Raw genomic sequence first — 14,883 nt, 5'->3', positions numbered from 1 at the left:
GAGTATTCAATCATTATTATGATTTTCCTACTCATTTGATAAATTCAATATAGCAAAAGGACTCCCATGTTAAGATCAATTTTTACTGTAGTCTTGTATTTGTGTTGGGGAAAAAAACATATCTATATTGAATTTTTTTTATTTTTTTATGAAAAAGCTTTTAATATAAAAATCATTTAACAACAGACTCTGTGGCTCTAGGATAACATTTGTATGAAATCTTCTCCCCTATCCAGAATAAAAGCTTCCTCTTTGAACGCATCAAAAATAAGTATAGATTATAAGTTCAATAACTGTAATGCATTTGATTATATATAGCTTCTGTACTTTGTACATTTTAACCAAATCGAGCTTTTTGTGCCGATTTTTCCTATTCAGAGAAATTGTTCATGCAAGATTCCTTTGCTTTACATCTTTCTTGAAGTAGAAATATTGAATTTCATTGAAATGCAATCAGAATTTATTGTAGCTAGGAAAACCAGTGATCGTAAACAACTGTTTGTTTTGCGCATTCAAGACTCGGCGGCAAAAAACGCATCGTTCTCCAATTATAATGCTGGGTTTTAATTTTAACATTAAATCACTGAGGGAAATTTATCTAGGATGAGACTGCAGAATATAGCCCTATTGAAATGCCACAAATGAAGGCGAAAGTAAATTAAGCTAAAAATCTTTGAAAAGATGGCAGCCTTCTTTACAGTAGTATTCTTCAGACAGACTTGCTCAATGTTGAACACTAAAGTTCGATTTAGAGCCAGTCATCAAGCCTCCTTTGTTACTCTTTCTGACCTGTTTAAGCAAAAAATGGGGCATCAAGTAAATAAATAATTTTTCAGTTGTTTTGACTATGGGTAAATGTTTTTAGATATGTTTAGCACTTTGGAGTATTTCCCTTTTTGATATGACACCTGTATGGCAAAAGGCATGGCTTTTGAGAGTAATCTTATGGGTCTACTGGGAATAACATTTATTTATAAAAATCTAAAACTCTAAAAGTTTCATAATAGTATGGAGGAATTTTTGGATATATGGCTAGAAGTCATAAATGAAGTGAACCAATTATTTAGGAGGAATATTCTGTTATTAAGGAGGAATACCAGGACATATGGCTTGAAGTTATTAGTATAGTGAACCAGTTATTGTGGAGGAATACCGGGACATATGGCTTGAAGTTATGAGTATAGTGAACCAGTTATTGTGGAGGAATACCAGGACATATGGCTTGAAGTTATGAGTATAGTGAACCAGTTATTGTGGAGGAATACCGGGACATATGGCTTGAAGTTATGAGTATAGTGAACCAGTTATTGTGGAGGAATACCAGGACATATGGCTTGAAGTTATGAGTATAGTGAACCAGTCATTTTGAAGGAATACCGGGACATATGGCTTGAAGTTATGAGTATAGTGAACCAGTTATTTTGAAGGAATACCGGGACATATGGCTTGAAGTTATGAGTATAGTGAACCAGTTATTTTGAAGGAATACCGGGACATATGGCTTGAAGTTATGAGTATAGTGAACCAGTCATTTTGAAGGAATACCGGGACATATGGCTTGAAGTTATGAGTATAGTGAACCAGTTGTTTTGAATGAATACTGGGACATATGGCTTGAAGTTATGAGTATAGTGAACCAGTTATTTTGAAGGAATACCGGGACATATGGCTTGAAGTTATGAGTATAGTGAACCAGTTATTTTGAATGAATACTGGGACATATGGCTTGAAGTTATGAGTATAGTGAACCAGTTTTTGAATGAATACTGGGACATATGGCTTGAAGTTATGAGTATAGTGAACCAGTTATTTTGAATGAATACTGGGACATATGGCTTGAATTTATGAATGTTATGAAGGAATACTGGGACATAAAGCTAAAGGGTATGGATGTAGTGAACCAGTTATTTTGGAGGATTACTAGAACATAGGCATTGTGTGTGTTGCCTGTTAATTTGGAGGAATACTGGCACCTTTGGTTGAAAGTCATGAGTGTAGTGAACCAGTTATTTTGGAGGAATACTGGCACCTTTGGTTGGAAGTCATGAGTGTAGTGAACCAGTTATTTTGGAGGAATACTGGCACCTTTGGTTGGAAGTCATGAGTGTAGTGAACCAGTTATTTTGAAGGAATACTGGCACCTTTGGTTAGAAGGCATGAGTGTGGTGTGCCTGTAATTTTGGAGGAATACTGGCACCTTTGGTTGGTAGTCATGAGTGTGGTGTGCCTGTTATTTTGTCTCAAGCCTGTGTAATTTCTAGGTGAGCAAAGTTTCAGGTGTCACACTTGTGATGATTTACATCTGGAGATGAATATTATTGAAAGTTGTAATGTACCTTATATGATCTGACAATAAATCATCATGTTAACATTGGAAATTTTAAGTGTTTCTTGTATACTAGGATAAAGCAACAGGAGCAACATATGATATGGAAAAAAAGTTTACTAGGAAAGAGTTTAAAGTGACAAGTTAGTTAATTATTTATGGAGAGAACTATGCTGGTATCTATACATAAAGGATTAGATAAAGAGGAAAACTTGGGAAGAGGGACTTTTAGGAAGAATTTTTGTTGTATGTATGGAAGTTTCTATCAGGTTTTGAATCTCAACTTGATTATGTGTATATAATAGAAAAGGACATTAAACACTTAAACTGCATACAGTTTAGACAATGAGCTCTGTTATACTTGTATAATAGTGGTACATCTTTAAAACACTTTGTGACAGGAGAGGAAAGTAATTGCTTATAAGATGTAAGCAGAATTGAATTCAGTACAATGAATTTTGTTAGACAGTTATCTTTTCTGGATCTTACATGTGAAAGAAATTATTTTAACTGTTTGCAAATGAAGAGCAGAGTCAATAAATTGAGGCTGGGCCGATATTGAACTGTTGGTTGTTTGAATAAAGTCTATCAAGGCTGAGCCTAAGATTTTGTCTCAAGCCTGAGAATAAGCAGGTGAGCAAAGTTTCAGGTGTCGGCTTTGTTGACTACAGCAACATGTAGGAAGAGGAGGAGGAGGATGATAAAGGTGAAAGATGGTTTTGATTTGATAATTGCTGCTGCAACATTGAGTGTCAAAATAGATATTGAAGACTGATGCAAAATTAAGTCAGAAAACCTACTTTAACCAAAATTGGACATGAATTGTTAGTAACTGCATTATTGACTTTTGGTGTTTGAAAATTAAGGTTTAATTACTGCAACTTTGAGAGGGGTTATAGAACTTGTAAATTGTTCATCGTGGAAATAAGCATTGGAACTATTTTTTTCCAACATAAGAACAAGCTTAAATGCATTCAAAAGGTAAAAAGCTTGATTTTATTGTAATACTATAAGGGTACTGTATGCACCCCGCAAAACTAAGATTGAAGATGGTTCTTGCATATTACAACCTTGGGTTAATGTAAAAGTCCTGAGGACCTCTGCAACAATTTTTTAAAAAAGACAAGATTCAAGTTCACTTCTGGATTACTGTAGCTTTGGAAAACAAAGATTTAGATTTTCTTGCAGTAGAATAACAAAGATATTGGATTATAGGAAATTTTGGAGTTTTTTTTATGGAATTGGATGAAAATTCTACAACTGTAGAGCAAAAATGAAAATGTATGGTTGAAAAAAAAGGGATTTAAGCTTTAGAAATGACATCTTGTTGCAGGAATCTAGAGAAAAATTCAATTGTATTATGTCATGTCAGAATGGAAAAAAATAGGAAGAAAAGAGAAGAAAATTGAAAAGTAATATGGGATGTAAAGGATAGGAACTGAAATAGTAAAAAGCTTTGGCTTTAAGAGGAAAACAGAGAAGATGAAAAAATATATTATTCATAAACCATGAAATGGACTGTGTTTTACAAATAAAGTAAAACATGGATAGGAAAGGCTCTTACAAATTTATGAGCTGGAAGGTGTAGGGGAAATTCTATTTGCAGGGACAGCATGAACATGATGGCATATATATCATATGTACTAATGTAGATAGAAAGTATATCTATCTGAAATACCCTAAGAATTTTTAGTATTTTCAAAACATGGTTTAAGTGGAATGTTGAAGTTTGTTGAGATATGTTTCAGAAGAAATAGAACTCCATGGTATAGAATGAGGAGAAGTTGCAATGAGGTTGTGTGGATGCGCTTGAATCTTTAGCTCAGACCTTGGTTTTGTAAGAGGTGAGCAAAGTTTCAAGTGTGTCTGTATGCCTTAAAACATCAGATTGGCGAAAAAACAACATTGTATGCTAATGCGACAAAAAACAACATTATATGCTAATGTGACAAAAAACAACATTATATGCAAATGTGAAAAAGCAACATTATATGCAAATAAACACATGGAGCAGTTACTATAGTTGATGCAGCATGGATTATCATAAGAAGTTGGTTTAACATTCAAGATTGCTCCAAGGTAAAGAATAATAGCAAAGGAGTGAAATTTACTGAACATTTACAGCAAAACAATTGGACATAGATATGGTCATTGGATTGGGAAAAAAAGCCAAAGCCAAGAAATGACTTGTTAATAGAGTGAAAATATTTGTCATTTTGGGGCCAATGAATTAGACTTTAAGCCCTAGATCTGTTTGCGGCAATAATAGCTTATGTAAACCTACTAATATAGAACCTGGGCAGCCTTACCATTTGTACAGTCTGACTAGGGTCTATTATAATTTGCTATACAATTATTTCAATACCAGAATCCCTCAAAATATGAACAGGATCAGGTTCAAGGTAGTGCACATATTCTTCAGGATGAGGTTCTTGATAAAAAGGTCGGAAATTATAATGATCTTGAACAGTACCATGATTAGGTTTAAAGGACCTCTATTGAGGTCCAAATGTGGAAAAACATAAAATTTGAAAAACTTACATATATCAAGTGTCTTACTTAAAATGGAAAAATCTGCAGAGGATAACAAAGAAATGTACTCAGAATTAAATTGAAAGCTGATTTTTGTGCGATTTTTAGCTAGAATTGAGTGGGTCATTAAGCTTACATAATACAAATGATTATTAGTGAAAAATGGGGTGAGAAAATAACCTGAAAAGTTTGCACACAAGCTGTTTGTCCTGGTCTAGACCTATCACAATTGATACACAAATCTCAGAAAAATATTTCCAGTCCTGTCATGTCACAATAACTTCAATGGAGTCCCTTTTAACAGTTTCAACTGTTTGATTATTCAAGTATAGCAACAAATGACCATTGCAATGCAATAATAAAAAAAAACAAATTGAAATTTAATAACCAGTCTCAATATGTGAATATTTTTTTATATTTTTCAGTTTCACTCGACCACCAAGTCCTGACTTCTACCAGCACAAGTATGAGATCGAAGCGGGCGAGGACAATATGGACATTTTCTTACCTGCCGGAACGTTTAATGGTCAGTTAATGTTATAAATACATTGTTTTATTACCCCATGTACCTGACTTTTATTAGTGGTAAATTGTTATTTTATGGTACTAATAAACTATTACCTGATTGTCACTATTCTTTTGATGTTCATTGAGATCAATGATTAATCTGAGTAGACAAGAAATTAAAAAACTTGTTTTTGTCGTACATTGTAAAGAATGTCTTAACAAGAACTATGTTTCTTGATATTGTAAAGATCTTTTTCTTTCTTTTTATTATGGAAGCTTGTAACTTATTTGATCAAGAATAAAAGTAATCTTAATTGATCAAATATGAGCAGTTTTCATTCTTGGTTTCCATGTGAAATGTATAAGACACGTAATTTTACTTGTTCACTTTATATGATTAATTCTATGGTTGATTTATTTGATTCAAATAAAGAAGAAAGGTTGCAGGTCTGTGGCAGTTTTATTTGTATAAATTAGGCGAAATTGCATATTGCTGAATAAGTAATTAAATATTCATTACAGCTACTGGAATGTACTATATTGGTATTGTTGACTCCACCTACAATTCTAAGAGGCTCCGCCCAGGGGAGGTTACACAGAGAAACTACACCCTCAAACTATGGTGGAGCCAATGCCTGTACTGGAATATGGACAAGGAGGTGTGGCTTCCAGATGGGTGTTCTATTTCCCAGAATTCCACTTTTGAGGTCACAAAGTGCACTTGTAACCATTTGACCTCTTTTGGTGGACGGTTTGAGTTAATACCCAATAAACTCACATTGACTGATATAGAGGGATTGTTCAGGTAAACATGTTAAAATTAACTATTTCCAGAAGTTTGTTTAACACTTTGTTTAATTTGTTAGCAATTTTATCGACCACTGAAGTTATTTACTTGAAGTTCAACACAATGCTTAGGGATCATAAATGTTTAACACTTACCAAGACCCCATTACTTAAACATGGAATTTAAATTATTTTGTCACAAAAACATAAGATAATTCTCAAAGAAAATATTTGATTATCAGAAAATAATACAGCTTACAATGGCATTACAGACAAATGATTTCTGTTAACATTTCAATATGATTGTTGAAAGATCATCTTTGATGCACATTAATTATTTTCATAAAATTAAAAAAAAAAATTGAATTTACTGTTTATTGTTAAGTTTAAGATATAATAAAAAGATATTAAAAAAACAACTCAATTTAACAAAACATGTTTCGCTTAAATCAGCTTCTTTGGTTGATAAATAACAAAGGAAATTATGTAAATTTAAGAAATTCAAGGTTTTTATAAGAGAATACATGTATACTTCTGCAGCACCACAATTTTGGACAGTAACTTTGGCGTAAACATTATATTAATGAATCAATGGTTTGGTTTACAGTTTACATCAGAATCCTGTCACGTTGACATTGGTAAGCGTGGTGTTGTTGTTCTACTGTCTACTGTTCTTCTGGTGTTACCGTGCCGATCTCTATGACAACAGGAAGGGTGGAATAGTTTACCTCCTCGACAACTCGCCCATGGACCAGCAGAAGTTTGAGATCACTGTAGAAACAGGCCTGTGGAATGGGGCCGGTACAACAGCTAAGGTACTTGCAATCTTTGATGAAAGAACTGACAGCAAATTATCCTTAATAGTAGCAATGACACAAGCTTTCATTTACGCCATATTTAAATCATTATGACAGAAGTCTTGACCCACAAGATTTTTATGTTTTTATAGCATTTTAGTAGTATTAATTGCTCAAATTTTTTATTTTCCTTTAGCTAGCCCATGTATAGGTTTGCTAAAATTGGAGCGTTTTTTGTTTTTCTCTGAAATTTACCTTCTTTTATTCATATATAAATTTGTAAAAAGTTTGGCTACAGTTGTGTTTCATCTTGATAATACATTTTGTATCAGTGTGAAATAATGAAGATGTAATTCATTGTAATATTTGTGTAAACCAATAAATATTGTATAATAAAAACAAACAACAGATGATACCTGATTTATATTATATACCACCTTAATGTGTTATAGTTTATCTTCATTTCATAACCTGCGAAAATAAGATGTAAATAAAATTAATGAGACAGAATTGACAATACCAGGTAATTAGAGAATGTGTCTCAGCTTATGTCTAAAATAGAAGCGGTGTTTTATACTGCGGTAAATTTCTCCAGGAATAGCCCAATGTTTAATGAAGATAAGTGTGTATGGCCAATAAGAGAATAATGTTATATAAAAATGTAGGCTTTGTATTGCACGTTTATTACAATGATTTTCATGGGATAATCATGATGGTTATATTAGCGTTATGATGCTTTACATTTTTAATATCCATTTTCATTGTTTTATTGAAACAGTTAAATAATATTCTTATGAAACTGAATGTTTCTAACATCACTTTTCATTAGTTATGGATCATAACATGATATGTATTTATATGCCGAAGGTATCATTAGGATGTATCGTGGACATGTATTGGCCCTGTTAATTTGTCTAAGAAAAAATTGTACCAGCATGACAAGTTCTGAAACTTTGTCATATACTGATATTTGGTAGGTAGGTAATATATAGAGGATATTGAATGAGTGTAAGTTCAATACTGAATTTATTGCATGAGTTGAATAAAATTATATTATGCGAGCCTCTGGCGAGCATAATATTATTTTAGTCAACGAGTGCAATAAATTCAGTTATGACCTTACACGAATTTAATATTCTATTTATCACATACCCAAAATAAAGACCGTTTAAACTGAAATAAGAGTCATTTTTCATTGACGCGCCTATAGTATAACGCCAACATTTAGCGCGTCTTTACACTATGTTTGTATAACGCTAATGACGTCACGTCAAAATATATGCACGGCCGTGCAATACCATATTTACGGAGTCGCAAAATCGGCACGGGTGTGTGATAAAACAGGTTAAGTTGAATCTGGTGACAGTCAACAAAAGTTATATGCCCTTAGTAGGCTTATCTACCTTGTAGTACCTCAGAGATCATATTTCTGTAATTGTTGTTGTGTTTATGAACTTACTGATTTATTTTTTGCCACAGATCAGTATAATTCTGCATGGTGAAGAAGGCATGTCGGAGACGCGTGAACTGATAAGTGAGGATGACCGACCGATGTTCGAGAGAAATTCCCGAGACAAGTTCATACTCTCGTAAGTTTATCTCCGAAGTTTTAACTGAATAATAAATCAGTAGCCTGGTGGCGGCAACTGGTTCTACCCGTGCCTACCAGTGCAGACGAAGATCAATTGGCACTTTTCACTGTAACTGATACTATTTATGCAACCAGTGCAGACCAATATCATCTAACACTTCTTTGCAGTCCTTTCGGATCATGGTCTTACATGTAACTGTTTGCTATTCAATCTGAACATCTTTGGGAAAAAATCATTGAAAGTAAGATGAATGGCTTAGTGAAATTGAAAGATATACATGTCCATTCAAGATGATTTAGCGGTGTACAAGATAATGCAAGTATTTATGCTAGCCATATTGAAGATTCGTCTATGGCTAGTGCAAAGTGTTAGGCCAGCCTGCAAATCCATACAGTCTCATTAGAATCACGGGGGTATGAGTCATTGAATGCTCACAAAATGTATGTTAGATGACCAAGGATATTTATCCAAAGTATATATATTAGTATAATTATAGTGTAGCTGGAATGGACTTAGAATTAATTTCTTTTAGTAAATAGTGTTAAAGGAATGGACTAAAAATTAATTTCTGATTTTGGATAAATATTTTTGTCTATCAAACATATATTTTGTGAACATTCATTAAGCCCCACCCCCTGATTAGATCCTAATGTTGTCCCATTCAATTTGAAATAACAATGGATAATTCCTAATTCAAAGTCTATGAATGAAATTTTGCTCTGTAAGAATTCACATAAAAAATTGCAAAAAAAATGAATATATGGAAGTATATGCTGTAATAAATGGAAATTTTATTCCAAGATGCAAATACGAGTTTTATGCAAGGAAAAAGTGATATCCATTTTAAACATGTAAAGATAGACATTTTATGTTACTAAAGAGGAATATTTAAAGTGAATTTATGATTGGTATTTTGTACAAAGTTTTACATATATAATATTTTATGCTAAAATAATTGAGATGTATTTATATATATAAATATATATATTTGTGAAGTTTAACTCATGTTTTATTCTTAGATTAGGATATTGTTAAAGTTGTAGATAGATATGATATGCAAAGTTAAAGTTATTTTTTATGCAAAATTGTTAAAGTTGGTGATTAGAGAAATAAAAAACCAACAGTTCTGTACTTTAGAAATTGTAACAGATTATTATTATATTCTGCTGAAGAAGATTTTGGTTTATTTCCAACTGGCAGTCGAGATTCCTGTCTCTAGGCCTGACATAAGTTCCATTAAATTTTACGTCAAAAATCTCCGAGTTTAAATGCTAGCTAAGTATACCCCCAAGATGTGAATCGATAATACTGCGGAATTGAAACACAACCGATTTAGAAATGCTGCTTTAAAAAAAAAAGCAGGCAATTTAAGGAAGAAGATCTAGGCATGAAAAAACTATAAAATATGAGTCATTTGTTATAATGCATATCCTGTTACTTAGTTGTTAAACGATCCTTGCTTTTATATCCGGATGATTTTGACGTGAAAGAGTTTTGAATTTCTTGCAAGTTCTTGTATACTGATTGAAGTATCACTGATTCATGGGTAACCTAATTACAATAACTAGATAATTTGGGAAGAAAAGTTCTGTGGTTTTACTCGTGTTCCGACTTGTGCCTCTGATACACAGAGGGGTTATCTTAGGTCTCCTTCCACTTTTTTTGACTTAACTATCGTTCAGGTCAAATCTTTTAAGACTGCAAATACAAACCCAGAAAGTCAGACTTGAACAGAACAATTTTGTATCATCGTAAACTGTGTACTTTCCTTACATGAATGTTATGTATATTATGTTTAAAATATTGTCTTTTTTTTTAAAACAAAGAGAATTGGCCATCAAAGGCAATATTGTAAAATTATGTTCTTTATTAGATTTTGTATTGAAGTATTTTTAAAAAAACCATACTCAAGGGCATAAAAAGTGGTTTTATTTTTCACCAGAAGAAAAAACGAGATGTTAAAATTTCTTTCCAATTTTTCTAGGTTACCAGACAGCATTGGGCGTATATGGAAAGTACAAATTTGGCACAACAATCTTGGACCGTCACCAAGTTGGTACCTTAACCGTGTGATCGTGAGGGATTTAAATACAGGTGTGTAATATCAATCGGTCTAGACATGTGGGTAGTGGTGAAAAAAAAATGTTGTAGGAAGTTTTTGTGAGAGAGGAATTAATCTTTCATGACTTTGTATCGATTTTAATCTTGAAATTGTTTTAAAAATATAAAACTTTTGTACTTAAAAGGAACTGAGGGTTTTTTGACATGACAGTATTGGCAAAATAAATTCAAGACTTTTATGCCATTTGATGTTGGTTGTATGTAAAATTACGGATCATTGGCTCACTAATTTTTTTCCAGAATAAAATTTTTTTTTGCATTTGACTTGAAAATGAAAAGTATTTAATGTATTTCTTTGTATATTTCTATATTATCTGATAACCAGTATATATTTACCATAAACCTTTGTAACTTTTTCCAGGGAACCAGTATATATTTTAGAATTTACCATTAAACCTTCATAACTTATTTCTGGGAACCAGTATTTATGTAATATAACTTTTTCCCCGAGAACCAGTATATATTTACCATAAACCCTTATAACTTTTTCCAGGGAACCAGTATATATTTTATAATTTACCATTAAACCTTCATAACTTATTTCTTGGAACCAGTATTTATGTAATATAAATTTTTCCCAGAGAACTAGTATATATTTACCATAAATCCTTATAACTTTTTCCAGGGAACTAGTATATATTTTATAATTTACCATTAAACCTTCATAACTTATTTCTTGGAACCAGTATTTATTTTTACAACTTTTTCCCAGGAACAAGTATATATTTATCATAAACCTTCATAACTTTTCCCAGGGAACCAGTATATATTCATTTGTGAGAAAAGGTTAGCAGTGGAAGAACAAGATGGTAAAGTGGAGAGAGAGTTTATGGTTCTTGATGGAACTCTTCAGTTTAAAAAGGTTAGTATAGTCACTTGTAAGATTTATATGTTTTGTAATGAACACACAAGTGAGCATGATGAAAGTCATAGTTGGCTCATTTGAATGTAATAGATTTTATAAGTAACTCGGCAAATGCAGCTTTTTCTAAGCTTATCCCCTGGTTCAAACAAACTTTAACCCTTATAGGTTCTCAGTGCACTACTGGGTACAATAGATTAGTCAACCTGTTGCGCTTATTTTCAAAGCTGTAACTGTTAAAGTTTGCTTGTACCTACAGATTAGCTGGAATAAACCAAAAATGTTCTTGATTCTTGATGGAGTAAGTCTGTTTAACTGATCTTTTGGTCAATTTATGTGTTTCAGTGGAAATTACTAGTATTTTTTCCAAACTGTAGTATCAAATTCTGGTTTAAACATTAATTTTCATTTGAGGAAGCTACCATGTTTATTTTGAAAAGGATGTTTTGATGGTTCTACCTTTGTGCCTGAAAGTACATTTATGTAAGGAGACTAGATGACTCATCATGAAGTCAGAAAAAAATGAATGGGCTGTGTTGTGTGAACTTTGCTCTCATATTTTACTATCTATTTCAGGCATTACCTAGCAAGGTCGTACAATACATGGCCGATTTCCACATCTGGATGTCACTCCTTACATGCCCACCTTATGGTGGTTTTATGAGGACAGAGCGACTCACCGTGTGCTTGACCATGTTATTGGTATACATGTGTTTGAATGCCATGTGGTACAAGGTGACAGTGACAGAGGTGAGTTACACATTGCCCACCATCTATATTTAGTAACATATTCATTAATGAAACTGACCCTGTGTTTGAGATGTAGTTCCTCCTTGCACCCTTTCAACAGTTTCCATTGCCCACTGTAGTTTATAACCTTCAGCCATGTGACCAGTGTGTTGACCAAGATCATTTGTCCAGTTCAAGATTATCATTCTGTGCCATCTGTTCATAGTCTGAATTGTTGGCTATTTAGATTTGTTCAGATTGGAAGATGGACAAGTCCATTTAAAATATCTTGTGGAGTTAAGGCTCATAAGGACAGAACGCTTTGCTAGCAGTATGTAAAAACTGGTTCCATCATGATCACAAATTATTTAATGAAGATAGGACACATTGAGAAAAATATCTGATTTAGGTAGTAAGTTGCAAAGGTTCTATTATCGTTTTATTTTATATAAGGAGCTTGAGAACTGGCAGCTTTTATAATGTGTTTGTAAACAGTTTAAAGCTAGATTAAGCAAGATTAACCTGTTCATGCATGCATTTTGACCAGATGCTTTGCACTGGTTGCTCAATAGACAATTCAAAATTTAAAAAAAAAAAAAAAAAAAATTGGACATCCATTTCACAAATTCAGTACGGTATGGGTGGAAGTAACAACTCTGTTGCTGTTGGGCTTATGAGTTTTAAAACCTGTTCAGTGCCTATATTCATTGTTGCAGATGGATCAGAAATATTATGACGTAAAGGAATATTTTTTATTTGTTACTGAAATAATTTGATATCGGTTGATAAATAATGATACTAATAAAAGGATTGAAAATAGTACGTCATTAAAGGCACATAATCCAGGGAAGTTTTTAGGTTTTCATTAGACACTGACACATGATTAGATATAACTTGATACAAACACGAGGCAAGAAAAAAAACTTGCGAAATAAAGAATTGCAGCATTCATTAAACAACATCAGACATCTCTTTATAAAGATTTTATTAGGTAATTGTCTGATTCGAAAACAATTACGTCGTGAAAACTGATTATTTTATCTCTCCCAATGTCAATAAAAGTGGCTGCTAGTTAGATGAGAAATGGAAGGTAACATTTTAAAGACCCTGATCTAGCTGAATTTGTGAAATGGACTTCCCCAGCTTTGCATTTGGAACTGTTCATTATGTATTTCAAGGGATGTTTTATATTAAAATGTTAATATTGCGAAGCCTGATGAATATAGTCCAAGAGATGGCGGGGTTTTATTGCAATTTACCGTATCACCAAAAAAAACATTGCCGTTATAAAGTATATTGTTTATAGTTGCAAAAAACCCATTTCTTAAGTTTACGCAGCCCGGGCAAAAGTTATTTTTTCAAGAAATGGCCGCCAATTTATGCCGCCCATAAATTACAAAAAAATTACCATATAATTCTTGTTTTCTTGATTTTTTACATACAGATTTTGTACAATGCTATTTTAATTGCCCACAATATCAGGTTTAAAAATATGGTTTAAAATTTATTTTTACCCAAATCAAGCAAAATTTAAAAAACAATTACTTTGGAAATTTTTAAAACTTATCATTTATAAATTTTAAACCAAAAAAAGGGTAAAAATCCCTTTTTTTTGTTTAATTGATGACTTTCTTTTTTTCCGTTTTAAAAAAATATAAATGGAAATTGCTTTGAAATTGTTGTTTTGATTTTAAAAAAATTTAACTTTAGCTAGACAAGTTAACCCTTTAAAAAAATCATTATCTGGTTTTAAATATGTAAGAGTAGAGCTTCAAAAGTGAGTGGGGGTAAAATTACCAAAAAAAATTTTTAAAAATTTTCCCAGTGTTCCCAAAACATCCCCTTTTACATTAAAATTTTTCAATTTAATCCTTATAGGAAATTGTTTTTAAAATTTGTAATGTTCTTTTAATTAAATTTAAACCCTTTTTTTTGAAACTTTTAAGAAATACAAATTTTTTACCTGACGCATTTATAAAAAAGAGTACAACTTCAAAGTGTGGGTGGGGAAAAAATAACACCAAGAAAGCCCCGGGTGCAAAATTAAAAAAAGTTTCCCCCAAAATTTTGCCCATATTTTTAAAATTTTTAGTGCAATAACCATTATTAATTGAATTTGGGGGGTAAGATTTTAAAATTAATTTATTTTTACTTTTTAAAAAGAAGAAAAGAAACTCAGTCTTTAGAAAACCTTCAGTTACAAAATTTTTAAACACAAATTTAACAGGTAAAAAAAACACATTTTTTTTGCATTTTTTCCCTTTTTAAGTATATTTTTTTGACAAAAAGGAGATTTTTTGTGCCTAGATTTTTTTTTTAGCTGTTTAAAAGTTTTTATTACCTTTGGGCAAAAAAAATCATTCCCAAGGGATAATGTATTACAGGGGGAAATAGATTTTAAAAAAAGAAAACGGGCCCGAAAAAAAACACTTTCAAAATTTAAAAGTCCCCTTAATGAACACGTTTTTTACTTTTTTAATGTTAAATAGTCATGTTTTGCCCTTTTCTGACAATTATTATAAATACATTATTTTTAAAACAGTTTTACCTGGGCAAAGCCCATTTTTTTGGTTTTAAAACCCCTTTTTTTAAATTGCAGTTTAATTTTTTGAAATCAAAACAAAATTCTTA

The 14,883-nt window shown here is 32.0% G+C and overlaps 1 protein-coding gene across 2 annotated transcripts in view; it reads left to right on the top strand.

The window, feature by feature from the left end:
* Positions 1-12,345, top strand: part of LOC132720382 (polycystin-1-related protein-like) — a 173,676-nt gene extending 161,331 nt beyond the window's left edge. For both annotated transcript variants that reach the window (XM_060704511.1, XM_060704512.1), the window contains 7 exons: positions 5,284-5,384; positions 5,888-6,170; positions 6,759-6,966; positions 8,428-8,537; positions 10,525-10,634; positions 11,417-11,523; positions 12,100-12,345. In XM_060704511.1, the coding sequence (XP_060560494.1) occupies positions 5,284-5,384; positions 5,888-6,170; positions 6,759-6,966; positions 8,428-8,537; positions 10,525-10,634; positions 11,417-11,523; positions 12,100-12,306 (1,126 nt within the window). In that variant the 3' untranslated portion in view covers positions 12,307-12,345. The remainder of the gene's footprint in view (positions 1-5,283; positions 5,385-5,887; positions 6,171-6,758; positions 6,967-8,427; positions 8,538-10,524; positions 10,635-11,416; positions 11,524-12,099) is intronic.
* Positions 12,346-14,883: the final 2,538 nt, after the last annotated feature.

Source organism: Ruditapes philippinarum, unplaced genomic scaffold (genome assembly GCF_026571515.1).
Source record: "Ruditapes philippinarum isolate M1 unplaced genomic scaffold, ASM2657151v2 ctg605_1_1_1_1, whole genome shotgun sequence".
NCBI lineage: Eukaryota > Metazoa > Mollusca > Bivalvia > Venerida > Veneridae > Ruditapes > Ruditapes philippinarum.
The sequence above is the reverse complement of the archived record's forward strand: the minus strand, read 5'-3'. Positions and strand labels throughout refer to the sequence as shown.